The sequence below is a fragment of the Periophthalmus magnuspinnatus genome, chromosome 15 (assembly GCF_009829125.3).
Source record: "Periophthalmus magnuspinnatus isolate fPerMag1 chromosome 15, fPerMag1.2.pri, whole genome shotgun sequence".
Classification (NCBI taxonomy): Eukaryota; Metazoa; Chordata; class Actinopteri; order Gobiiformes; family Gobiidae; genus Periophthalmus; species Periophthalmus magnuspinnatus.
This window is the reverse complement of record NC_047140.1, coordinates 8,253,899-8,280,916: the sequence shown is the minus strand read 5'-3', so window position 1 is coordinate 8,280,916 and position 27,018 is coordinate 8,253,899. Positions and strand designations below refer to the sequence as shown.

Here is a 27,018-nt window from a genome sequence, read left to right as displayed (position 1 = left end):
CAAGAGGCAAACGTTGTGATTACTTGAGTGTGATTGATTTTTGTATTGTATTTTAGCTTAAAAACAGAACCTACTTTTACTCTTATTTTTCTTATTCTTAGACGATAACGTTTTATATTCAGATGCAGACAGCGCACAGCAGAGTCTTTATGATCCTAAGAGCTGTTTGTATAATATATCTGTGCTTTTCTCAACTTCTTGGAATAAAATGATTTGTTTTAGGGGAAGAAAAAAAAAGTTGTATGTTTTGTATCATATATGCTGGAGCTCCTATATAACACTATAGGACCCAGCAGGTGTTGTACTTTATATCATCTCTCTTCATCTGTGCTAAATGTGCTAAATGTGCTAAATGTGCTAAATCCCGTGTGTGCTTTGTCCCTCAGATGAGCGTGAGGCCGTGCAGAAGAAGACCTTCACTAAATGGGTGAACTCTCACCTGTCGCGAGTGTCCTGTAGGATCACTGACCTGTACATGGACCTGAGGGACGGCCGCATGCTCATCAAGCTGCTGGAGGTGCTGTCCGGAGAGAGGCTGGTCAGTACATTTATATACTACACTGTCCTATGTTTACTGTGTTACCCTGGTCTGCGGGGATGTGGGGGCTCTATCTCTTTAAAGGTACTGTATGTACTGCGCTTTTACAGTAAAAGACTGTACTCTTACAGTAAAAGACATCTACTATAATCCAATCTGAAGCTGTGTTGCCAGAGCCTTAACCTGCAAAAAGAGACACATACAAGTTTTTCTCATTCTCTCATTTCCTTCATTTTCACTGATTCATGATTGTCTGCAGGTGCTGGATTTTAGGCATTGACCATTCAGATCAGAGAGAGGACTTTTAGGTTTAAACCAACTGGATTTCAGGATTGAAACTGGCAACCCGAATGAGAGAGTCACTTGACACTCATTCTGCTTTCTGATTGGATGAGAACTAAAACACCAAATTATAATATAAACAAGTTGTCCTTCCTGTCCGATGTTTATGTAATTAAGAATAAATCAGCATTACAATTGTTCTCAAAAACAATATTTGATTTGAACATATTTGCTTCATATTTGAGGACACGGCTGGGTCATGTTTATGAAATTTAAAATCAAAATCTTACTTAAAGCACTTGTTTGGTGACGTAGTATTTTTATTATGCATTTGTAATCGTTTTACGTCAGTTCAGTGGCAGTTTGCGAAGAAAAGTTCTGGGGAAAAAATCGCAAATTACATACTGCGTTTAATTTTTCCGGAAAGTCAACTATGGTTTGAGAGTTTCCGAATGATTTTAGTTGAAATTGCCTCTTATAAAATGGACATTCGTGAGCCTCTACTCTTGCGCAGTTGGACTAGTGCACTTCCCTTAAAAACAAACTCCAGCCGTTATGATTAAACGAATACCAAGAACCGTGCACCACCGCGCCTACATAAACCTATCTCTCCGCAGACGTAATCCAGAAATCATTTGGGGTCTGGAGGTGACAGGGCGAATAACAAGGAAACTGCAGCAGGTCACACCTCACACAAGGAACAATGAGTTGGCAGCAGCTACGAAATGCACTCTACACATTTTACAGTTTGAACCACTGTTTTTCAGGTTTTTAAAGTTATTCCTCATTTACCTTATGCATTCAGAGCATCACAATTATTCACCATGATGAGTTTATAAGCACAGACCGGAGTTTTGTCGTCACGGTAAAGCTAACGACAACTAGCATCCTAACATGCCCTTCTTGATTATTGGACTTTTATATTATTTAGTTGTATTCTTTATAATGCTGCTTTTACAACATATCTGTACTGGGAATTAAAACTATCTTTGAACGAGCTGAGGTGACAGTTGTGCAGTGAGTTGAGTGTTTGCCCTCTCACCAGGAAGTTGCTGGTTCAAACCTTGTTCAAGTGAATACTCTGGACGTTAGACACTTTACTATAATAAAGAATGGAAAGTGTGTACACTAGCTTTGCGCTATAGACTTTCATATACTGTATTTAGTGCCTGTACCTAATTTTTATAAAGGGTATAATTGCGTTTTATTGTACGATAATCAGGAAGTGCACAGTTAGCATGCTAGTTGTTGTTTGCATTACCATGACCTAAAAACTTCGCTCTGAAAAGGGAGGTGGGGGGGCACGTTAAAAACAAAAGTGAATCTCGTAAAACATTTTAATACATTGTTTTTTGGCAAATTTAGCATTTTCCAAACAATAAAAGTTTAACATGATGATCTAATTATGTTATGGGTTAGCAGTCAATACCGCATAGAAGTAAAACACCCCCTCTTTAACTTTATTTTATTTGATTTCTTTGATACTTTGATGCTAAAAAGAATCTAGCACAAGCGCCGTATGTGTCCAAAAGTAGATCTCCACTATTTCGAGCCTGGTGCAGTGGGACCAGTCTGCGTCTCCATGGAAACAGCGGTCTCCCTTATGCCCTCTCATCCTTTGTATTCTAACCATCGTCACTGCAGCTATAGAAGTCCTCTGACCCCAGCCAAAGTATTTCTATAACTTTTTGGCCTCTTTTATTATAATTCTTCCTTTTTTGTAATCATTCTTGGCCTGTAGCTGACATCCGGTCTTTCTAAGCTCCTGTCAAACACACGCAGAGAGACAAAGTACAGACACACAGCACGGGCCAAGAAATTCAACAATGGATTTAACAAGTCATTTTATACTTTTATACTCGGAATCAATGAAGGAATTTATGATGTATTTTATAGTTCCAAGATTTTAGTTTTGTTTTACAACGACAACAAAACAAAAAGGGAGATGGAGTGGGATTTCAACCCTTTTTTTCTATTTATTTCATTCAAATTCTAATTTTAAGCATCACATGAAACTCAAACTACCTGTAACCTGCATGTGTCTGTGACAGGTTGGTTGCTGTGATCAGACGCTTAGTTCTTAAAGATGCACTATGTAACTTTTCTAGTGGAGGGTCTGCCAGCGCTTGCCTCCATGGAGATGTATACATAGACTGTTTAAAGAATTGGACAAAATGAGTGTGACGTCACCCATAGCAGTCGACTCCAGTCAAATGAAGCTCATCGAGGCTAGAGCAGTTATAGCAGCAGATTTGCAGCCGAGTTCAATATTTGGAATTACAACCGCGAGTATCATAGTGACCAAATAGTTGTTTTTATATCACTTTGGATCCCATAGTTATAAAAATTGTTTCCTTTACATTGACAATCGTTCTGTCAAAAAACAAAACCGCATTATTCAACTCTTGTTTATTATTGAAGCCGTCTTTGGTCGTCATGTGGTGGCGGCTCAGTTTGGAGTGTTGTCATGAATACGAACGGTTCAATCGCAGCTCTGACCGTTGTCTACTCTTGTGTCCTTGGGCAAGACACTTCTGCAAGATGATTGTCAGTCAGTCCTAGGACAGCTGTGTAAAAAAGTGGACTAAGTGAGTGTGAATTCATCCATAGCGGTCGACTCCAGTCAAATGAAGCTGATCGAGGCTAGAGCAGTTATAGTGGAATTCTGACTGAGTATCATAGCAACCAAAGAGCCAATCTGGAGCGACGCTGTTGAAGGTAACGCCCCTTCCCGCCCACACTGATGGTTTAGAAGGGAATGGGCTCTTTGCAACACTGTCAATGAAACCTTTTGGGATCGACTAGCGGGAAAATATCAGGATCAAATAGAGTGGGTTGATACGAACATTTTAAGACCAAAATGCCGAGTCTGACCACAGCAAGTACAGAGAGAGGGGCAACAGTTTTACAATATTAATGAACTGGAGCCAGAGTCAGTGGAGCTAGAAGTGCGCCCATGCTCACTTCCCATTTGGTGGTATCCAGCAGGTTAGCTATGTCCATTTATAAATACAGTCTATGGTCTTGCCTCCAAATCTTCAGTGTCTGGTGCGTTTGCGATCAGTCGACTCTATAACCAGTTCTCGCTCAGGCCTTTCCTCTGACTCACCAGCCTCTGTTCTGGGCTAAGATGCTGGAAAGTCCCCCTCTCCTCAGCAGTTAGGGAGGTACTATCAGTCTGTCTGTTTTTTGGACTACAAGTGCTGAGTAGAGCCAAAAAAAATGTGTGTGGATTATGATTTTAAACAGGAACCTCTACACTTTTGTTTCTGTTGGCTTGTGTTTACAATCTGAATGACTGCAACATTTTACACACACTATTTATTATGAGGGTTCAACTAAGATCATACGAGATTATTTGATTTCATAATAACAGGGTCACCCAAAGGACTGCCCCACACAGAGACATGTCAGGAGTGTTTAACTGTGTCACTCCAAATGTTTGCTAATGCTAATTACATGTGCACTGATGTGGGCAAAGATTAGAAAATGAGGCTACGGTGTATTAAAGTTCACAAATATGTTTTTTGGGTTTTTTTGAATGGCTTTTTCCAATATGGTAGTAAGGACTCGAGAGGTATAGGCAGCTTAACTTAATACTACTACTGCTACTACTACTACTACTACTACTACTACCTAGCAATTACTAACTACTAATATCTACTACTTCCTACTTCCGTTACTACTACTGCTATTGCTACTACTTTTACCACTACTACTATTAATGCTGCTGCTACTACTACTACCACCACTACTGCTTCTACTACTTCTTACTACTACTTATATTTCTTCTTACTACTCTTCTTCTTCTTACTGCTGCTACCATCACTACCACTTCTACTAATTCTACTTCTACTACTACCTAACAACTACTAACTACTACATCCTACTACCGTTACTACTACTGCTATTGCTACTACTTTTACCACTACTGCTTTTACTGCTACAAGTACTACTACTAGTACTGCTACTGCTGCTACTTCTACGACTAATACTACTACTACTATTAGTACTTACTGCTACTACAACTACTATTACTATTGCTACTTACTTCTACTTACTCTCAATATTACTGCTACTACTGCTGTTACTACCACTACTGCTACTTGCTAGTACTACTACTACTACTAGCTACTACTTACCACCACCACCACCTCCTCGTCCTGAGGCTCTGCTCTGATGCCGCCATATCCCATAACCTCCTTGTGTCCTTGTTTTTCCTGTTCTAAATGTGATTGTAAATGTGACTGTAAATGTGATTGTAAATGTGATTGTAAATGTGATTGTAAATGTGATTGTAAATGTGCTTGTGATTGTGTTTTAGCCTAAGCCGACTAAAGGACGCATGAGGATCCACTGCCTGGAGAACGTGGACAAGGCCCTGCAGTTCCTGAAGGAGCAGAGAGTGCACCTGGAGAACATGGGCTCACATGACATCGTGGACGGAAACCACAGGCTCACCCTGGGCCTCATCTGGACCATCATCCTCCGCTTCCAGGTAAGTTTAAAGTGTTGAAATGTGTTTAAAGTGACTACCAGATTTCTACCCATGTATTTGAGCAGAATGTGTCTTAGTACAGATATATTGTATGAGCAGCATAAGGGTCAAATGAGACATAAAGGGTCAGAAAGTGCACTGTTAGCATGGTAGTTTTTGTTAGCATTACCCTGAGAGCAACGCTCCAACAAAGTCAGTGCTGATGCTAGGAAATGGAATACGTGAGGAATACGTTTTGACCCCTGCAAACTGTTTGAAATTAACACGTTTTTTGCTTTTACTGTTTATTTTTTATGTTTGTAAAAATCAGGTACACCATCTTTTAAATGTAGAATTATTTGCAGACATTTCTCTAATTGGCTCAACTTTCAAGCGAGGCATTAAAGTTGCTCTGACTTAAGTGGCATTTCTTGGACAGCCACTCTGCACTTCAACTTGAGTATTATCATTTTGAAGTAGCAGTACTCTTACTCGAGAACAATCGTAAATCATTTAAACGTGTAGCCCTTTTTACAACAAGACCTCTTCACTTTTTTTTAAAATAAATATTTAAAGCATAATTTTGCATTAACTTAACTACAGACATGTACTCTATCTCACCCCTCTCCTCCTCTGTCTCGGTGCCAGTCATACCATTTTATACAGTGAACAGTTGGGGAGATGAGTGATCAGGACTGAGCCTTTTATAAGCCGCTGGGATTAAAAATACTGTTTTTAGTCTTTCCAATCCTGCCCCGCAGAGGAGGAAGAGTCTGAAATGGAGCTAAACGCACTCGCAAACAACCTGCTAACTCGTCTCACTACATCTTACAATGAGAGGAGCTAATGCTAGGCTAATTGACCATTCAGATACTTAAGCTACATGCGTTTAATCAATGAAGGTGCGGATTTTGGCTAGCTTTTGGGTCAATTTGAAAAGCGTTTTGCTAGAGGGAGTTAGCTTAAATCCTAATCCGTTTTATCCTTCTTAATATGAACTTAAATTTTGTGTTCCAGATACAAGACATCAGCGTGGAAACGGAGGACAACAAGGAGAAGAAGTCTGCTAAAGATGCTCTGCTCCTGTGGTGTCAGATGAAGACCGCAGGGTATGAACACTTTCATTCGTGTACACTAGCACTATGTAGGACCACAGAGGGCACTACAATGGAGGGGCAAACAGTAGTGATCTCTCAGACTGTAATTAAAGTCCTGACCTCGAGATGGAGGAGGTCGACCAATCAGAAGGCCTAATGCCGACGCCATGTGACAGTTTATGACAGAGTGCATGTATTTGCATTAAACATTACAATATTTGGACTGTAAAAAAGCAATATGGAAAATTTATATTAACCAAATTACAATTTATTTTGAATTAATTTAGTGAATTATGTTATATAATTGTTTTTCAAATGGCTAAATCTGCTATAAATTTCTCTTTAAAAAACTGTTTTCTTTATCCAATATGTATTTTAATCAAAGTAACTGAAATATATATGAGCTCAGTGTGTTTTTACCTTTCAAGTAGTTCATCATGTTGTGTAAATTAGTTTGATTCCTCACGTTGCCTTGGTAACAGAATACTTCTTATACAGATGGACCTTCACTGCCCTCAGAATATCCACACATAGTCTACAGCAGTGTTCTCAAACTTTTCATACAACATACTACCTAAGAAAGTATTTGGCCTTGTGAGCACCACCAGATCTAAACCAGGTCGATGAAATTGCTATTCCAGGACTAAAGCAGGCTCAAAATCCAACTCTAATATTTTAACCATTGTCTAAGGACTAATAATAACCGTCTAATGACACTGCATAATAATAATACACTGGAGTTATAGCCACACTCAAAGTGCTTCACATTACATTATTCATTCACTCGACACTGTCTGGTGGTAAAATACTTTTGTAGCCACAGCTGCCCTGGGACAGACTGATGGAGGAGGATGTAAATGTCGTTAAAGTGTTTGTAAATCAAACTCCATAATATTTATTCCCTTGTAATGTTTGTAGTAGATACAACAAGTGAGTGATCTCAAACATACATGACCAGTCAAAAGTTTGGACACACCCTCTCATTCAGTGTTTTATTTTTTCTTTGTTAACTACTTTTTTTAGTTAACAAAGAAAGTAGTTGATATGGAAGACATCAAATATATGAAGTTAGATATATGGAATAATTAAGAAAAAAAGTACCGTATTTTTTTTAACCATATTTTCTGGTCTATAAGTCGCACTGAAGTATAAGTTGCACCAGCCAAATAATGCATAATAATGAAGATAAAAAACATATAAGTTGCACCGGACTATGAGTCACGCATCTGAGTATAAGTTGCAGTAACCAAACTATGAAAAAAATAATATGGTAATAAATAATATATAATATGGTAAATATTTTTTGGCAAAGCAAAAGGTGGCTACTTTGAGGATTTGAATATAAAATATAAAAAAGGCAGTATTTTCTACATAATTCCATATATCTTACTTCATATATTTGATGTTTTTGTGTGTATATAAAACGTATTGAGCAGTAAAAATAAACAAAAGCAAAAACACTGACTGAGATGGCGTGTCCAAACTTTTGGTAGTGTAATTTCTAAAAAGTCAACAGTAGTGCCAGCATGTCCTTTTAGACCTGACTTATGATTTTATTTTTTTCAACTTACTAATTCACACTAAATATTTGTCTAGTTATCAACTGAAACCACTAAAAATGAACTAAAAATGTGTTTCTAAACAAAAAAACGACCACACAAACTGCCCATATTACAGTCTCTCGTTCACAGGTCCCTCACACTCGGCAAACTATTATCCAAAATGCTACAATTAAGTTTTGATTCCTAGTGCCCAAACCAATTCTTAACATCTAGGTTCTAATATTTATGTTCTTGTTTTTATTCTACAGCTATCCAAACGTGAACATCCACAACTTCACCACGAGCTGGAGAGACGGCATGGCCTTCAACGCTCTCATTCACAAACACAGGTATGAAGCTCTCTCTATGGTTTTCTATTGGCTGTAATGATTTAATAGGATGATAATGTGTTATATGGTCACATGGATAGTGCAGATTACATGGAAACTCTAGAGAATAACCTCAGGAGAATGGGAGCTTTATGTGGTAATATCCATAAGGAACAGTGTTTGTGACAGTCTTCTGACCATCAGCTGAGCAGCGAGACTGGACAACATGTTTACGCCAAGTTTTACTACGTCATAAAGTGGTGGAATTACATTAAACGTCCGTATAATAATAAGCACGCTAATTTGATCATAGAAGTCGTATTTTTAAGATCCTTATAGATATTGCAAGTATGTTTGTTGTATATGTAATTATGAAGTGGATCATCATGTGACTTTGGAGTGAGTGAGCTGAAGATTTGGTATTTTTTGGTGTAAAAACGCAGATTAAACTCATTATTGACAAGTTTAATCTGTCTTTATACAGTACTTTTTTCTGTATAAATAGTTGTTTTTGCATGAACTCCCCCTGCAAATGTAGTCTTGTGAGTGCAGAATAAAAACCTTTCCGTCATATGCACAGCTAAACAGAACCGTTCTGATCCTGGATTTAAACTTTGTCAAAGTAGAGGCCTGTCTCACATCTTCAGGTTTTGGCTGCATAAAACAGAAACACTGACATTGCCATGTATTTTTTGTACACTTCAATCACAATCGGTCCAACATGATGAAAGATTATGACTATTGCTATAGTGATTTACCACTTAAAACAAATAATATGTCCTTTGAATTTGAAGACGTCCACAAAACAGGAAGCTGAAATTCATAAATACTAAAACCGTGTCAGTATTAATTTAGTTGTTTATATGGAAACAGCTGACACATCGCTACTTTTTGATTATTAAATAAAGTTTATATAAGAATGTGCATTAAGTGGGTTGACAAGGTTGAGAGTCCACTACCTGCTTGTCTCCATGGAGATATCATTGCTTTGTATAGCATTAAAATTATGTATAGCTACGAAGAAAAGCAGGTGACATCGCAATTCCAAGTTACAGGTCAGATCTGTGGAAAAATCTGACCTGCATTCACTTTTGAGAATTTCTGGAAGGGTATTTTTAGCCATTGAAGAACCTGTATTTTAATGCTAGATTGATCATTTTAATGCTTTACTGTGGAATATGAATGTTCCAGGGAAAACGATAATACCTCGATGGAGACAAGCAGTTGGCAGACCTCAGTACGTGCTCAAATCTGTATCAGTTTAAATACTTTTAGTGCTGATTTTCTGGGTGTATTTTGGAGAACTGCATACTTAGAATGTTGGTGGATCCTTTAAATTCTTATTACCTTCTTACAAGTGGTTATAAAAGTTTGTGCGTTGTGTTGTGTTTAGACCGGACCTGATCGACTTTGACAAACTGAAGAAATCCAACGCTCACTACAATCTGCAGAATGCCTTCAACCTGGCCGAGCAGCACCTGGGCCTCACCAAGCTGCTGGACCCCGAAGGTGACCCCTCTACAACATGAATATAAGTACAAGGCAATCTGAGGTCTGAGGAACGACCTGTTAATGCAATGTGTGTGTGTGTGTGTAGACATCAGCGTGGACCACCCTGACGAGAAGTCCATCATCACCTACGTGGTCACCTACTACCACTACTTCTCCAAGATGAAAGCTCTGAAGGTGGAGGGCAAGAGGATCGGAAAGGTGAGCGCACACACAGAAGACGCAGCAGGACAAGCGTGTGACAAAAACACATTGAGTTTAGAGAGTCACATGTGGAGGACTGTACTTTGGTTGACGGCGGCATAGTCAACAAAAATATGTATTTGTCAGTTCATTATGTTATTAGTATTAGAAGGATTTATATGGGACAACAGCAGAGAGGAGAGGAGAGGGCATGGAGGGATTAGCTGGAGTTTTGGGAGTGACTGGATGATTTAATCTGCTTTTTCCCATATGAAGATGTTGTTTACTAGTGCATCCCTGGGATTATAGTCATTTTAGCACAAGATTCTAATCATTTTGTGAGCTTTTGTCAGTGCCGTGCCCCATTTCAGTTGATAAATGGTTGCACAGGGCATTTCTTTATACCTTACAGCTGTTTGTCCCAGGGTTACCAGTATGTATATGAGTACCTAGTAAATATTGTCATGTGATACCTCATTTTAAATCTTAGAACCTACAGAATTATGTTTATTTTAGAATATTTTGCTGTGTTTAGTGTAATAGGTTATGTTGTCCTGTTATTATGTTTGAAAAAGCTTTGATAACTTGTTGAAGTATTTTAAGGGAAGTGCCTTGGTATCGGTCAATATCGGGCATTGGTAGATACTCAACGCTAAAGCAATGTTATCGTATCGGAACTGAAAAGGCTGGATTGGTGCATGGCTATGTCCAATGTGGTATACTATCAGGGGTGCACGAAGTACTCAGTTTTGTTACTCAAGGAAAAGTATTTAAGTACCTGTTAAAAAATGTAGATTAAGAATAAAAAGTAAAAGTATTTCACACAAGTGTTGTTTATTTAAGTGTTAAATGTAGTGATATTGATTAATTGATTGATTGATTAATTTTAGTCGACAGTAACACAAATTAATTTTTACAATTTTCTTATGAATTTTGTGTTTTTATTTTTGTTTGCTCAAAGCCCAAGCTTGAACCGCAAAACTTTAGTCAGTACTTTTTATTTTTCAGTCCAGTTCAAAAAATGTAGTGGAGTAGAAAGTACAGATACTGCTCTCAAATGTAGTAAAGTAAGAAGTATCCACTGTAAAATGTACTTAAGTGAAGCTACAGACAGTGTGATCAGAAACTATAAAGGATGCTGGATTCCAGTTATGTAACCAGGTCTTATATCATGTGAAATTGAATTAAATGAAAAAAAGATGTCTCATTGTAACCAAACTTTATGTACTTTTGTTTTAGAGGCTCAAATTACCTGTACTATGCCGCTAACCAACATGGATGCCAGCAGCTATTGTAGTTGTAGTTGTTTCACTCCTCAGTGCAGGCAGTGTCTTTGCCCCATCTTCTGGCAACAGTGGCACTTGTTCTATTCTGTACCATGGATTTCACTGTTTTCCATTCCTAATCTATGTTTTTATGACCTGTGCTCAGGCCCTAGTTTGAATAATTTATATATACACCCTTTAAGATTCATTACACATCAGATATTCCATCATCTAACTTGAACTATAGATTTATGTATAGATCCAGACCTTCCAGCTCTAGTGGCCTTGTATCTCTCAGACAGAACTTTCCATAATGATAAATGTTGAAAAGTTCTGGCCTCCTACATCAGTCCTACTTCATATTTTGAAATCACAAAATCCCCAAACTGACAGGACGCAGTATATTGTTTTAAGCTATCGTGACATCGCAAAGCCAAGTCAAATATTGAATTTAAAATACATCTATGCAAGATCTGTCCCAGTTTGAATATTGACTCATTTCAAGTAAAGTAACTGTATTTTTTTGTTTTCATTTTTATCTTATGTACATTTATTTGCATTAGTGGTGAGCATTGTCTTATTTGTTAGTGTTGTGCTAATATTTAAGTGTCAGTTTGTGAAGAAAAGTTGATGTATAAAATGACAGCTGTAGTATGGTGTAGTTCATAAAAATATATATTGTGTATGTGAATATCAGTGGTGGAACTTAAAGTAAAAGTAGTAAAGTACTGTACTTAAGTATAAATGTTAGGTGTCTGTACTTTTTACTTTTACTTCACTACATTTAAGAGCGGGTATCTGTACTTTATACTCTACTACATTTTTTTACGTGAATGGAAAGTAAAAGTATTTATTGTCTGAGACCTGCTGAAAAGGGCGAGGGTTTATTTTTAACACGTTCATAATATGAGCAATAAAAAAAAATGCAAACAGCTGGAAATAAGATCGGTTCAGTTGTTTCTGTTGAGCAAAATTCAACACAAATCTGCATCAAAATCACTGCATTTTAAGCTTTATTAGATTTCAAAATATGTGCAAAATATGTACTTTTTACTCTTGAAGTACATTTTTAAACAGGTACAGGTGCTTTTAATTAAGTAGATTTTTTTATGTGATACTTTTACTAGCAGTAGTAGTGCTCTTGTATCTGTACTTTTACTCAAGTGACAAAATTCCACCACTGTTAAATATTCTCATTTACCACAATAGTATCTGTACTAATACATCTAACGTCAAACTGTTATTATGAAGTGCCCTTGTATACATAAAAGTACAACATTGACCTTGTATTTTTGTGTAGGTTTTGGACAACGCCATAGAAACGGAGAAGATGATCGAGAAGTATGAGTCTCTGGCCTCAGACCTGCTGGAGTGGATCGAGCAGACCATCATCATCCTCAACAACAGGAAATTCGCCAACTCTCTGGTGGGAGTCCAACAGCAGCTGCAGGCCTTCAACACCTACCGCACCGTCGAGAAGCCCCCCAAGTACGGACCAAAACACACACAAAAATATATATATAAAATGAAAAAATATATGTAATGTAATGGAAAGTGCTTCACAATCAAACATAATAGACAAGATGAGAAGTATTAAGAGTCTATATTAAAAAGTATGTATGAAATGCCATGAATTCTGGATTATTTGATTGATCTTGACCTCGTTTAACAAAAAACATCAAGGTTTTTGCACATTTTTATATTCATTTCTTTCACTGCAAAGTTTCAAATATCTCTAATTTCATTTTGTAAGTATTTTAATTTTAAGGCAGAGTTTAGAAATTAGAAAACCATTTACTGCCATATTTTGACTGGATATTTCCAATAAGTCAAATATGTCTCAAACAATTCAAACAATCAAGGTTGAATTTGTGAAAAACAAATCAAGCAAATTCAAGTAATATTACATTTTTCGCAGTGACGGAAAAATAAGTTGGATATGTGAAAAAATCTCGTCAAAATCTTGGGGAAAATTCTGTAGCTTTACATTTTTGTAGTGAGAGAAAACACTGAACCCGCAATAGTCTTCCCGTATTCACTGCAGAGTGACATCGTGAGATTTAGCAGGTTCAGTGTTGAATCATTTGTCCTCTCGCACACACACATGCACTATCATGCTTCTTTGGGACAGTATTTTCCATTCATTTTCTGGACACTTCTCCTTATTTACCACCTGTTTGTCTCCATGAAGATGATATTATTATCCCTGAGTGTTCCACAGTATGGCATTAAACTTGTCTATCTCCATGGAGTAGGTGATGCTGCCAGGTCTAGTTACAGGTCAGATCTGTGGAGAGGCAAGCCAACTCACAATAAGATGGATAAGAATGTTTTTCACCGTAGTTTTGCATGATTAAAAACACCAATAATTGAATGAATATGAATATGTGTAATGCCATAATGTGGAACATTCTAGACAAAGCAATATCACCTCATAAAACATTGATCGAAATAATAGTACGTTCATCCATTTTCGTCTGCTTATCCGGGGCTGGGTCATAGGGCGTCAGTCTCAGCAGGGACTTCCAGACTTCCCTCACCCCAGACACTTCTTCCAGCTCCTCCGATGTGACCCCCAAGGCGTTCCCGGGCCAGCTAAATCATAATAGTAATAGTAATAACTGAGAGTGTACACAGATTTAGTCCCCACAATGTGATAACTACACATCCACACATACGCGTGCACACACATAGAGAGGAGGACACAAACCAGCTGAATCTGATTAGAGAGTCTTATTTTCCTGGAAACACTGTAGAATGATTCAGTCCTGCAGCTGCGCACAGGCCAAATGAATACAGACATACTTGTGACCCCCTGGGAAATAATGTAATGTCTGAATATTGGAGATAAGAAGTCAAAGTGTGTACGCAGAGCCAAAAATTTGAAAAAATGTCCTTATACCACCTGTGGATGTCATGTGGTAATACAGTAAGTGCTCCACTCTGTTTTTAAACTTCACAAACCTTAACTAGAATCATTTGGATAATTTCAGTCCTGGTGAGTCCCAGGTGAAAGGAGCTGTTAATGTGAAAACTACTACTTCATGACATCACAAAGTGGAACAGAGCATTTTGAGTTTTGGAGATGTAGACAGTTTCATTCACACATTTTACTCAAACATTTGTGAATGAAATGAACACAACTCCAGGTATGTTTTTGATGAGGTAACTACATTCTAACATGGCTTAGAGCTCAAAATTGTAGTCAATTTTGTGTAATATAGGACCTTTTAATTTGTGAATGTTTGAATGTTCTAGGTTCACAGAGAAGGGAAACCTTGAGGTGCTGCTGTTCACCATCCAGAGTAAGATGAGAGCCAACAACCAGAAGGTCTACACCCCACGAGAAGGCAAGCTCATCTCAGACATCAACAAGGTATGAATGCCCACACACAGAACACTATTAGCAGCATAGAAAATAGTTCTATACAAGTTTGTTGATCCAGTGGCCCAGATATTGTGTTTAGAGAAAATGTCTTTTGTAGTGCTTGGTCAACCACCATTTTGAGATAAAGCCTCTCAAATATGGAACAAGTCAATTACAATTTTTGGGTCACTGTGGACGCTCTGTGTACAGTAGCATGCTAGTTAAATCACTGTATTTCAAAGCAAACTCTTTTATTAAAATCTAAAAACATAAAATAAGCATCTATTAAAATTCAAATGAAGACTCCCCAATTATTTTTGTATGTAGAATACGTCAGTTTGTGGTGTTGTTTTAATATTTATTATGCCTCAAAATTAGCATTAGCGTTAGCATTGAGACACAAACATTTCTTTCTAAACACCGCAGCTCCCTGTCCAAGGCCTGATCTTTAATAATTAAATTTTTTTGCGTGTTTTGGCAAAAAACCCATATAGATATAATTGTATAGGAAGTAGTGGTGCTAACAGTGAGATTGCCAGGTGCTGTTGTGCAAAGAGCCAAATATGCAAGTACAGTGAAATGGTGAATTGTAGAGGAAATTGTACATGCTATTGTATATTATAAGTGTACTATTGGTGCATTTGTTGTAGGCGTGGGAACGTCTGGAGAAGGCGGAGCATGAGAGGGAGCTGGCCCTCAGGACAGAGCTGATTCGTCAGGAGAAGCTGGAGCAGCTGGCTCGCCGTTTCGACAGGAAGGCCGCCATGAGAGAGACATGGCTGAGCGAGAACCAGCGCCTCGTCTCCCAGGTAACAGCACTTACAGTAGTCTCCCAGGTAACCATGTGTTGATTCCATAGGCCCAGTAGCGGAGCAAAAGCCAGATTTTCTTCTTGATTACATTGTATTTGCCATGAAATATCCAATATGTAAATTCACAAATTCTCTCATTTGTATTGAATATTATTAGAATAGTGATGTAATCTGAAACATAGACATATAATTAGTAGATGTGGCGTTCGATGCTAATGCTAACGTCCACTTAGCAACTCGGCTAGTCCGGGAAGATTTGGGAACACCAGGAGCCAGTCCACCATATTTTTTCCTACAGCCGTTAGCATTAGCCCACAAAAAGGGTGTCAGCTGGTACCAACCCTTCGACCACATTTACGTGAAACCAGAGCCTTGTTTAAAGTCATTGTTGGCTGTGTAATCCTTTTGATGTCTTATTTTAGATAATAATTAAGGGCTAACCAGCTTCCAATTGAGGTTTCTGAACTTGTGTGGTTCTGGTAAACATCTAGTGACACTTAACCTCCTCCTTTATATGTGACTGGTGAGGAGAGCAGTTAAAAGACATAAATATCATGAAATAAACATGTTATTTACTTTAATATGTGGATTGGCTTCACTATTTATTGTATGAGATGGAGAGATTTGACGTAACTCCAGGTAGTGTCGGTGCCAAGTGATCGAGTTGTAGCAGCGGGCAGAGATAAAATTTAGCGTTTATGAACGTCTATGATCTGAAACCCTGTAATACTCTATACAAAATACATGGTCTCCCAGGTAACAGCACAGATACACTCCAGGGCTGAAACAATGGACCGGAATAATTCAGAATAATCGACTGTCAAAGTAATAGCTGACTGTTTTAATAATTGATATCTGGACAATAAACAAATAAACAGATCCAAAAACACATTTTATAACCAAAACAACAGCAGTATTAAATAAATTGTTAGTTCTGTTTAATTATGTTTATTACAATAGCTGCTTTTACAGCACACTTTACAATGTAGAGGGTGGAGTGTTTTCCTGAATTGGGAAAACAAAATCAGACTTGAATAAAGCTTTGTCTGAAATTCTTCCACCTGATAACTGGAAGGAAAAACATTTATTATTCCTTTTTTTTTTTATATATTTCACGTCATTAACATTGCTGTTTATCCCTTTACTCACGTGTGGTCTGTGTCCCTTTCTCTCTCCCCACAGGATAACTTTGGGTTTGACCTCCAGGCTGTAGAAGCTGCCACCAAGAAACATGAAGCTATTGAAACAGACATCGCCGCCTACGAGGAGAGAGTGCAGGTCAGTTTTTTACAAATTTATACAAAAACATTATGAAAACCTTTTATTTCATATGGGAGAACTGGACTTGCACGTGACCAGTTTTAAATTAAAGAGGTCATTTCAATGTAAACACGCGGGGCCCTCCATTCATATTGACGAAAAGCTAGCTGCCAAAGCTATTTTTGAGATCACAAATAACATCTATTGTAAATGTGTCCAGACTTGACTGGTACTATTTTTAAATCACACCTAAATCTATTTAAGTCTTAAAGTCTTATTTTGTTTACTAAGCAATTTCTTTTATTAAGGAAGATAGATTAGTCCTGATCTAGTCCTGGTCTAGACGTGGATTAGCTCTGGTTTAGACCTTGCTTAGACCTTGCTTAGACCTGATTTGAACCTGATTTGAACCTGGTTTGGACCTGGTTTGGACCTGGTTTGGACCTGGTTTGGACCTGTCTTAGCCCTGGTTTAAGTCCTGGTTTAGCCCTGGTTTAAATCCTGGTTTAGTCCTGGTTTAGCCCTGGTTTATTCCCGGTTTAGCCCTGGTTTAGTCCTGGTTTTGACCTGGTTTAGCCCTTGTTTCATCCTGGTTTAGTCCTGGTTTAGTCCTTGAACCAATTATTCTAGTCAGTTACCATCATTTTGATCCACATAGCCAATATTAACACTGTTATTTTTTACATTCTCATCTTTTTCTGTTTACCTCTAATTTTTCCCTCCTTGGTTGCAGGCTGTTGTTGCCGTGGCGAGGGAGCTGGAGGCGGAGAGTTACCATGACATCAAACGCATCACAGCGCGTAAGGACAACGTTATCCGCCTGTGGGAGTATCTGCTGGAGCTTCTGAAGGCCCGCAGGCACCGGCTCGAGATGAATCTGGGGCTGCAGAGGGTCTTCCAGGAGATGCTCTATATCATGGACTGGATGGACGAGATGAAGGTACACGCGATAGTCAAGTTAAGACGAGGGTTTAGGTTTAGCAGTGTTTTGGCTACTGGGGCTAACTCACAGTTTTGAATGAACACACAAGGGAATACACCAAACACACTATCTTGAGTTAAAGGTCCTATATTACACAAAACTGACTCAAACACCAAATACACACAAAAAGGAGGATTTAGTGTTTAGTTTCACTTTAAAATATATTCCATGAACTACACTAACTAAACCTAATGGAACTAGCCATTATATTTTTAAAATGTACTTTTAGTTGTTTAGATAATCCTCAGCCCTCTATATTATAATCACTATCATTTTGCATGTGTAGCATTAGCCTACTCAGCATGACATACCCGGGCATATAATTATATACAGGGTCTATAAAATTATAGCTGAGGCCTCTATGTTCTTAAACTTCTATGTAAACACGCTCTTAACATGCTCTTTCTGTAAGCTGTCTTAGTACCGTAGTACCATTACAAGAACATACAGCTTGAACATATTTTGCCTTCCCTTTGATGTAGTGCCTCATTAGGCTTGCTTAGCCCTATAGAGTGATCATGTGTTTCATTGTCAGTAGTTAAATGGTTCTGTGCCCTCTTGTTGACCCATTCTCTCTCTCTGTATGTTCATAGATGCTGCTGCTGTCCCAGGACTACGGCAAACACCTGCTGGGGGTGGAGGACCTCCTGCAGAAACACGCTCTGGTGGAGGCCGACATTGGGATCCAGGCCGACCGCGTCCGCAACGTCAACAGCAATGCACAGAAGTTCGCCAACGATACCGATGGTATTTTTGTTACATATTTATACCGAGTACTGATGCACAGTGTGAGAAAAGCAGGAAATATTTAATAACATTAAAGATCTTTGTGGTAACATATTTTGGGGCAATTTCAACTTTTGCGAGTTAAATTCAAATAAGCAAATTATTATAGCTGCGTTTACTTAAAGCAGTGCAACATTCAGGTGGATTGGACTGCCTCCTGAGTGTCTCCATGGAGATGTTAATGCTTTGCCTGCACTTCCACCCTATGGCATTAAACATATACCTTATATGACGGCAAAACTGAATTATTATTTAATTATTCTTTATTGTTTATTTAGAAAAGGGACAGTACATATGGCCAGGCTAATTTCCGTCTGTTATTTATTCAGTCACATTTTCAAGTTTTTTTTTTGAAAAGTTAAGAATTATTTGGATTACACAATCCAAATAATCATACCATCGTTGTGTAGTTTATATTTAACTCATATATTGTGTTGGATATTTGAATATGAATAGTTGGATATGTGGTGGATATTTCAATAACAATAATCCCTTGACATGTCACTCTAATAAAACTGTGTATTTATTTAGTCAAAAATATTGAATCATTAATGGTCTGTGACATTTACCTGTGTCTTTAGGCTACAAGCCATGTGACCCTCAGATCATCCGAGACCGTGTGGCCCACTTGGACTTCTGTTACCAGGAGCTGAGTCAACTGGCCGCAGAGCGCAGGGCCCGCCTCGAGGAGTCCAGACGCCTGTGGAAGTTCTTCTGGGAGATGGCTGAGGAGGTCAGTGACTAAACTAATACTATATAAGACAAACAGAGTGGTCTTTTGTATTTTAGGCACAGGGGGGTTGGTGGTTTAAAATTATGCCAACAATGGTGTTTTGACATCAAGTTCCAATTTTGAGTTTATTTAGTGAAGAATAGCACAGTAACTGCAATCTCTGTTACTTGAAAAACATGTACTGTATTCAAATAAATCTCTGTGCTGACTCTTCTGTGTGTTGTGGTCCACAGGAGGGCTGGATCCGGGAGAAGGAGCAGATCCTCTCCTCTGAGGACTATGGCAAAGACCTAACTGGAGCCGTGCGTTTGCTCAGCCAGCACAAGGCCTTTGAGGACGAGATGAGCGGACGAGGAGCACACCTGCAGCAGACCATCAAGCAGGGAGAGGAGCTGGTGGCCAACAACCACTTTGGAGCAGACAAGATCAAGGAGCGAATCCAGGACCTCCAGGTAGAGACATGGAGTGAACTTATTATGTAGGGTCCTGTGAGCTTTAAGACATGTTATAATGTTACCTCATCAAAAACATACCTAGACCATTGTTTTCTTTCATTAACAAATGTCTTAGTAAACCTTTATCATTAGTCTGTCTACATCTCCAAAGCTCAAAATGCTCTGTTCCACCTTGTGATGTCATGTTGTGGTAGTTTTCAAGTTAACAGCTACTTTTACCTTTTGTTCAGTAGAGATTGGCAATTCCAGGGCTGAAATTATCCAAATGATTCTAGTGAAGGTGTATGGAGTTTAAAAACACAGTAGAGCACTTCCTGTATTACCACATGATGACGTCACAAGGTGGAACAGAGTGTTTTCAGTTTAAGAGAAGAACTCGACGTAAATATGCAGGATTTGTGTGTTAAACATGTGTGAATGAAACAAAACACAGCTCCAGGAAACAACATTATAACAGATCAGATAATTGCGTAATATTGACCCTTTAAGAAAGAATAGTTTATATAATGACAACAATGGCAAAATGGCTTTTTTTCCTCTAGGACCAATGGGCAGCTCTTGAGCGACTCTCTGCTGTCCGCAAAGCCAAACTACAAGAAGCCTGCAACCAGCATCAGTTCCAGGTAAGTCACAGCCATCATGTTATAACCGTTTCATTATGTCTAAAAAAAATAAACAAACTTCACTTGTATTCCTTCCTTTTCCCCTCGTAGGCCGACGCAGACGACATAGACACCTGGATGCTGGACGTTCTGAGGATCGTCTCCTCTGTAGATGTGGGACATGATGAGTTCTCCACACAGGCTCTGGTGAAGAAGCACAAGGATGTAGCCGAGGAGATCTCCAGCTACAGACCAGTGATCGACGCCCTGCACGAACAGTCCCGCACCCTGCCCCCTGAGAAGGCCAACTCTGAGGAGGTACTAGGGTCAAGTAATAATGGACAGGGCTGGACAAAAAGATTAGAAAAGGCTGATTTAAGGTTGGGGGATGTGGTTAATATGGATAAAGCCATTTTTCACTTATTTTGATTATGTAGGATATGATCTTAACACGTCCAAATTAAATACAGGTTAAAATTGTAATGTCCATCTATTTGAATGTTTACCAAAACAGACTTTCATTTATCTACTCAGAAAGTAAAATGAGCTTCTCTTATTTGTGCTGCCAGTTTCAATGTTGAAATCCAGCTGTTTTAAACCTAAAATTAAACCTAAAAGTCTACAGGCTACATACAGTTCCTTTAACATTGTGAGTTTATAAGGCGTAAAAATGTCTGTTTTTTTTTTTTTTTATAGTTTCAGGCCTGATTAATTACCAGAAATTGCCATTAACACAATGTGTGTGTACGTGTGTGTGCAGGTGCAGAGCAGGCTGGCAGGCATTGAGGAGCGCTACAAGGAGGTGGCTGAGTTGACTCGCCTGAGGAAGCAGGCTCTGCAGGACGCTCTGGCCCTGTACAAGATGATGAGTGAGGCCAACGCCTGTGAGCTGTGGGTCGACGAGAAGGAGCAGTGGCTCAACAGCATGGACATCCCCGACAAGCTAGAGGACCTGGAGGTGGTGCAGCACCGGTCAGTAGATAAAATGAGGAACTCAAACAAGATTATTATTGTCTTAACTTTGTACAAGCAGCCATTTTATTGTAATATCCTCAGTTAAAGCAATATTTAAGTTTGCATTACCATCAGTGGTAAATTTTCCACCTTCAAAGCACTCAAAGTGCTGTACATCAAGGATCCATTCACCCATTCTCACACACATTCATACACCAGTGTACACACGGGGGCGAGGTGGGTTGGATGTCTTGCCCAAGGAAACAATGACAGTATTAATTTGTAAGAGCCAGAATCACACTGCCAAGCTGTGGGTCAGTGGATTTGACCTCTCTACCAATGATGTTTATGTTCTGCTCATAATATAATACTGCAATTGTAAAGAAATTAATTTTCAGACAACAGTTATTAAACCCATAAATATGTCACATTGACTTTACTTACTACTTATTGTGGTTCCTTACATTTAAAACAATGTCCATTGTCCATTATATTATTGTTAATTATTGATATTATAATGTTATCACAACAGTTAATGAACAATCCTAGCACTTATGGCTCTGTTTCAAGAAGCAGGTTTAGGAAAAGAGATCACAGAATGAACCTAAAGTCTGAGTCAGTCAGCATGGTAACTCACTCTGTGAACCTAACATGGTCCAGAGCACTTTATTCACTTTAATTCATGTACAGTTTTAAATTTTGGTTCATGTAGGACACATTAAAAAACCCAATGAGCTACACTACTCTTAACATCTTAAATTAGCTGAATATGGCCATTGGCCAATTTAATTCAAAATTTGAAATGAAATATTAAAATCATGTCATTTTAAACTTTTTTTTATGTAAGTAGGATTTAGAGTAATCTTATTTGTATCTTCAAACTAAATAATATAAATTGATTAAATTATATGGTCTTCCACATTTCTTTTATATTAAGCCTTACCTTTGCTGTGGTGCTCTTTTCTGAGATGATAAAGTCTGGTTTCCTCAGCTAAATAGGGTTTATTATTGGAGTTTTCTAACTCTGCTCCAAACCTGCTTTATGAAACAGAAAACTCTGAGCTGTCTGTCTCAGGGGAGATTAACCCTGAGTTAACTCTTAAACTCAGGGTTTGTTGAACCTCTGTGAAACAGGGCCGTTCTCTGTTCTGGTTTAGTTTTTGCTTTTTCATTGACTTTAACCTGGCACTTTCTTCTGGTCTCAGAATAACTCCAGTCTATTTGCTGTGACTGTGGATTGAGTGCGTGGGAACCAGAGCACAGCCGGTGTTTGCTCTGGACTTGTGTGTGTTTGTCTGTGTGTGTCTTTAGAATGTGGGTACACTTTACAAGGTTGAGTGTTCTGGCACATTCTTACATTGTGTTTAACTGCATTACATCACATGAGCTCTGTCCCAGATGCCCTGTCACTGTGTAAGCCCATGTGCTGTGAAGGTTATGTAGTGTTCAGACCTTCAAACTACTAAACTGAACTAACTAAACTGATTCAGGCTAAAACATTAAAGGTAAACTTGCCTATAGGGATGTCACAGTATCAAATCTGAGTGTTAAGATTATTGTGAGAAGAAACATTTCAACATAAGTAAATTTGATGAGATATTAAAAGGCCCAATCAAAATGCTTATGTAGGTGAACTTTTTTGGAGTATACAGAAGTGAAATCACTGTGGACAATGCTTTAGAATCACATTGATTTGACTGATTTCTAAAACATTGTGCAGATGAAGTTTGAAACCTCCACCATGGACCCATCCTAGAACTGAAATAACTTACATTTGTTTCAAAAATTGTCACTTGTGAAAATGTAACTTAATATAATTATATTTCACAGTATCAAAATCTATGTGGAATATTTTTTTTTATTATTTTGAAACTAGTACATAAATACTATTACTTGAGTAATTTTTTCATGTGATACTTTTTTTTAATTTTTTTTTTAGCTAGCCCTGTGTATGAACATGTTCTGCTCTGGTTTAGAATTGGTTTTGTTTAAATTGTATTTTAAGTCCTCCTGGTCTGACAGTTGGTTAGTGGCAAGCGTTGACAGAATAAGTGGTTAAAATCTGATCTGAAGGTCACTCTGTAATTATATCACTGGGCAAGACACTTCACCCACATGGTCCACGCTTGTTACAGTAATGTTGTCAAGACGAGTGAGTACGACTCGAATAAAATTCAATAGAGCTAATTTCTGTTTGTTTGTGTTGTAGCTTCGAGAGCCTGGAGCCAGAAATGAACAGCCAGGCTTCCCGGGTTGCCGTGGTGAACCAGGTGGCCCGTCAGCTCCTGCACAGTGGACACCCCAGTGAGAAAGAGATCAAAACCCAGCAGGACACACTCAACACCCGGTAATCCTCTCGCCCAGCCAGATTACACAGGCCATTATAACAGGGAGTTTGTCAAGATTATCGAACTAAACCCAGTGAAAAGAAAAGCTGATCTATACTACAGTCTAATCAAGTGTAGTGCTCCCAAAAGTAATATCTAGAAGTAAAGTAGTAATATCTGAAGAGAACATAGTCAATTACTATAGTTAAGTACACATTTTAGATATCTATACTTAGTTTACTTAATAAAGTGGATACTTTTTATTTCACTACATTTGACAGCATGAGGTGTCTGTACTTTCTGCTCCACTACATTTCTGAACAGGACTGAAAAGTAAAAGTGTTTTTTATTATAGTTTGAGACCTGCTGAAAAGTCTGAGGGTTTATTTTTAATGTTCATGATATGAGCCAAAAAAATAAAATAAAAAATACAAATAAAAACTGGTAGAAAAAAATATCAGATTGTTTCTGTTGAACAAAATTCAGCAGAAGTCTGTCTCAGTATCACTACATTTGAAGCTTTATAAGACCACAAAATCTGCATTAAATACTTTTACTTTGTACACTTTAAGTACATTTTTACTTTCAATACTTGTACTTAAGTAGATTTTTTCATGTGATATTTTCTTTGCTTTGGTATCTTTAATTTTATTTAAGCAACAAAATTTAGTACCTCTTCCACCACTGGCTGCAACTCTATACTCTACTGCCTAAAACATTGCAGGAAGAATTTAAATAAAAGTTGATAACTTTTCAATGTAGCTTTTCTGTTGAAGGGTACACCACCTGTGTAGCTTATCTCCATGGAGATGTTTATACTTTCCCTGTAAGGCATTTATTTTGTCCATCATGTGTTTTTTTTTTTCAGCTGCTTTTGCGAATATTTGATTATCTATATATTTTACTACAAATCTTTGTGTAATATAAGTTAGATGAGGTGAGGTTCCTAATGTTCCCGTGTGCTGGTGCAGGTGGGGACAGTTCCGAGACCTGGTGGACCAGAAGAAGGACAGCCTGAACTCTGCTCTGGGCGTTCAGAACTACCACCTGGAGTGCAACGAGACCAAGTCCTGGATCAAGGAGAAGACCAAGGTACCACACAAAGCCACTTCTATTTATGTACAAACTCACTATGCACAGACCTATTCATTTTTTTAACATTCAAAAGATATAATATTTAAAATGGATCATCACTATGGCAGCTATCCTAATTTTTCTTTATTCTGTGCAAGACATCAAAATAAATTTGAAATATTGTGGTTCTGCTCTTGTCATTTTTTAATTTTTTTAACTACCCAAAATGATTGTTGGGGATGCACTGATCCAGCTTTTTCAGTTCCGATACTGTTTCTGATATTATACCTTTAAGTATCTGCCAGTGTAGAGACTGAAAACAACATTTATTTCCTTAAAACAAAAATAAAATGAGACAAAACTGATCCAAATGTGTTATGAAGGTGTTATTTATCCCTTAAGTAACTACAGAACAGCGTAATATAAATAAATCATTATGGCACTTTCTGGGCCAAGTACGTCCAGTAAATAGTCTTATTACTTAAAGTTATATGTTTTTCAGTATCGCCACTGTCATCTGATACCAGTATCAGATCAGTGCACCCTTAATGATTGTATTTTCCAAATCCAATTAGTCCAAGTTACTTTTTTCCTGCATTTTAGTGTGACTCGAGTGACTTTTATTGCCCCCTGGTGGTTGATACTTGTAACACACATACATGAGCTTAAACATTAACTCTGGTTTGAATTAACAATTTTTGCATCTACATTCTAGGATTGTCAAAAAGTGTTACCCAATTGCCAATAAATACTCAAACTAGTATTGAAACTAGATGTCTATATTGGGAAAAAAAATCTTATAAACAGGACCAATTCTTACCCTTGTAGAATACTTTTAGAAAGGTCTGTCAGAAGTATTATAAGACCACATGGTGATATGCAAAAAGTATTTTTTTTTTTAAATTCATGCCTCATTGTGATATCAAACTCGGTATTGCTCTGCTTCAATAAAATTTAATACAGATGGGGCAGATAAATTGAATTTGCTAAAATGCAAACTTTTGTTGAAATACATTCAGTTCTTGGGTCTAGTCACTGATAGAAAGAATCAGGTTTAACATTTGTGATTTTTCATGTGCGCTCTGTTCAAATAGAGAAAAATACAAAACAAACCCAAATTGGCCTAAATACATAAGTCCATTTAAAACATTAAAACAGGAGCAGGTGTGAGTATAAATGTTTATCACCAAATTATTAAAGTGCATTAGTGGCACCAATCTATCCAGTTTTACATGTCCTTGAAATGTATTCAGTTTTTATGAAGCAAACTAACTAAAAGACCTTTTCCTATTTCAGTTCTAGTGCAGACAGTTTTTAGACGTGTCATGAGATCTCGTATCAAAGTTCAACAAACAAATGAGATATTGAGTCAGTCTATCGTCGTAGTCCCTTTATAAATACATTTTATACAGTGTGGTTCTGTTCTGACACACAGCGATGGCCAACCTACTTTTTCATAGAGTGAACAGTGATGAGTTTAAATTAATCACATGAAATAAAGGGCTGAGTGAATGTGTGTCTACAGGTTTAAAGTAGAGGCTGAAGTCTGCATGTAGATTATATCTCCATAATCCAGTACAGAAAGAAAGGCTGCTTCAACAGTTTCTTTTCTGTAATTCAATGGGATACAAGATTTGCTCTTTACATTTTGAATTTGCAAAGCACTAATAGAATATCAAGCCTTTTTGAAATGTTTGTATCAGGACATCACTACTACAGACAAAACGGGATGTACAAAAGCCTTCAAACTTGATGATTTGCTCTATATGTGAACAAAACTGAACATCATCATGTTTTGCCTAGGTGATCGAGTCGACTCAGGAGTTGGGGAACGATCTTGCAGGGGTGATGGCTCTGCAGAGGAAGCTCACAGGGATGGAGAGAGACCTGGCTGCTATCGAGGATAAACTGGGAGACCTGGACAAAGAGGCGGAGCGGCTGGCATCTGAACATCCTGAGCAGTCTGAGGCCATTAAGGGACAGCTGCAGCACATCAAGGGGGTCTGGGCTGAGATGAAGGTAACACTAAAGAAGATATGGAACTAGGCCTGTCAGGAGAACACATTTTGAAGTGTGATATATTGCTCTAAAGTAAACATAGATGATAAACGATCAAGCTATAAAGCAGAATATCCCCCAAAACTGTTTTAAATATACACTTTTGTTAATATATTGTAGCTATAATGAGTCATAGAACTTCATAATTCAACTATTTACAGCTCAAATCTTATCACAGAAAACTTGTTAGATATTGGCTTACATGCTAATATTGTTTTATAGTCATGCAATTATAGGAGGTAGAGATGGATAATCTGCCGTTCAAAGGGTGATATATGAATATTAAACGAGGTGGGTCTATCTGCCTAGATTTTTTTACTTAATTACTAGTCCTTAACTCATTTTTTGTGTGATTTGGGCTTCAGCTTTGATAGGGAAAGGTCAAAA

The 27,018-nt window shown here is 37.9% G+C and overlaps 1 protein-coding gene across 2 annotated transcripts in view; it reads left to right on the top strand.

Moving 5' to 3' along the window:
- The window catches only part of sptbn1 (spectrin, beta, non-erythrocytic 1), a 144,999-nt gene that overhangs the window by 95,084 nt on the left and 22,897 nt on the right, over positions 1 to 27,018 (top strand). For both annotated transcript variants that reach the window (XM_033979681.2, XM_033979680.2), the window contains 20 exons: positions 387 to 538; positions 5,145 to 5,318; positions 6,315 to 6,406; positions 8,205 to 8,285; positions 9,658 to 9,773; positions 9,862 to 9,974; positions 12,522 to 12,709; positions 14,480 to 14,597; positions 15,239 to 15,397; positions 16,583 to 16,678; positions 17,394 to 17,600; positions 18,236 to 18,389; positions 19,010 to 19,161; positions 19,395 to 19,613; positions 20,159 to 20,239; positions 20,330 to 20,536; positions 20,979 to 21,190; positions 23,382 to 23,519; positions 24,471 to 24,591; positions 26,377 to 26,592. In XM_033979681.2, coding sequence (XP_033835572.1) covers positions 387 to 538; positions 5,145 to 5,318; positions 6,315 to 6,406; positions 8,205 to 8,285; positions 9,658 to 9,773; positions 9,862 to 9,974; positions 12,522 to 12,709; positions 14,480 to 14,597; positions 15,239 to 15,397; positions 16,583 to 16,678; positions 17,394 to 17,600; positions 18,236 to 18,389; positions 19,010 to 19,161; positions 19,395 to 19,613; positions 20,159 to 20,239; positions 20,330 to 20,536; positions 20,979 to 21,190; positions 23,382 to 23,519; positions 24,471 to 24,591; positions 26,377 to 26,592 — 2,996 coding nt within the window. The remainder of the gene's footprint in view (positions 1 to 386; positions 539 to 5,144; positions 5,319 to 6,314; positions 6,407 to 8,204; positions 8,286 to 9,657; positions 9,774 to 9,861; positions 9,975 to 12,521; positions 12,710 to 14,479; positions 14,598 to 15,238; positions 15,398 to 16,582; positions 16,679 to 17,393; positions 17,601 to 18,235; positions 18,390 to 19,009; positions 19,162 to 19,394; positions 19,614 to 20,158; positions 20,240 to 20,329; positions 20,537 to 20,978; positions 21,191 to 23,381; positions 23,520 to 24,470; positions 24,592 to 26,376; positions 26,593 to 27,018) is intronic.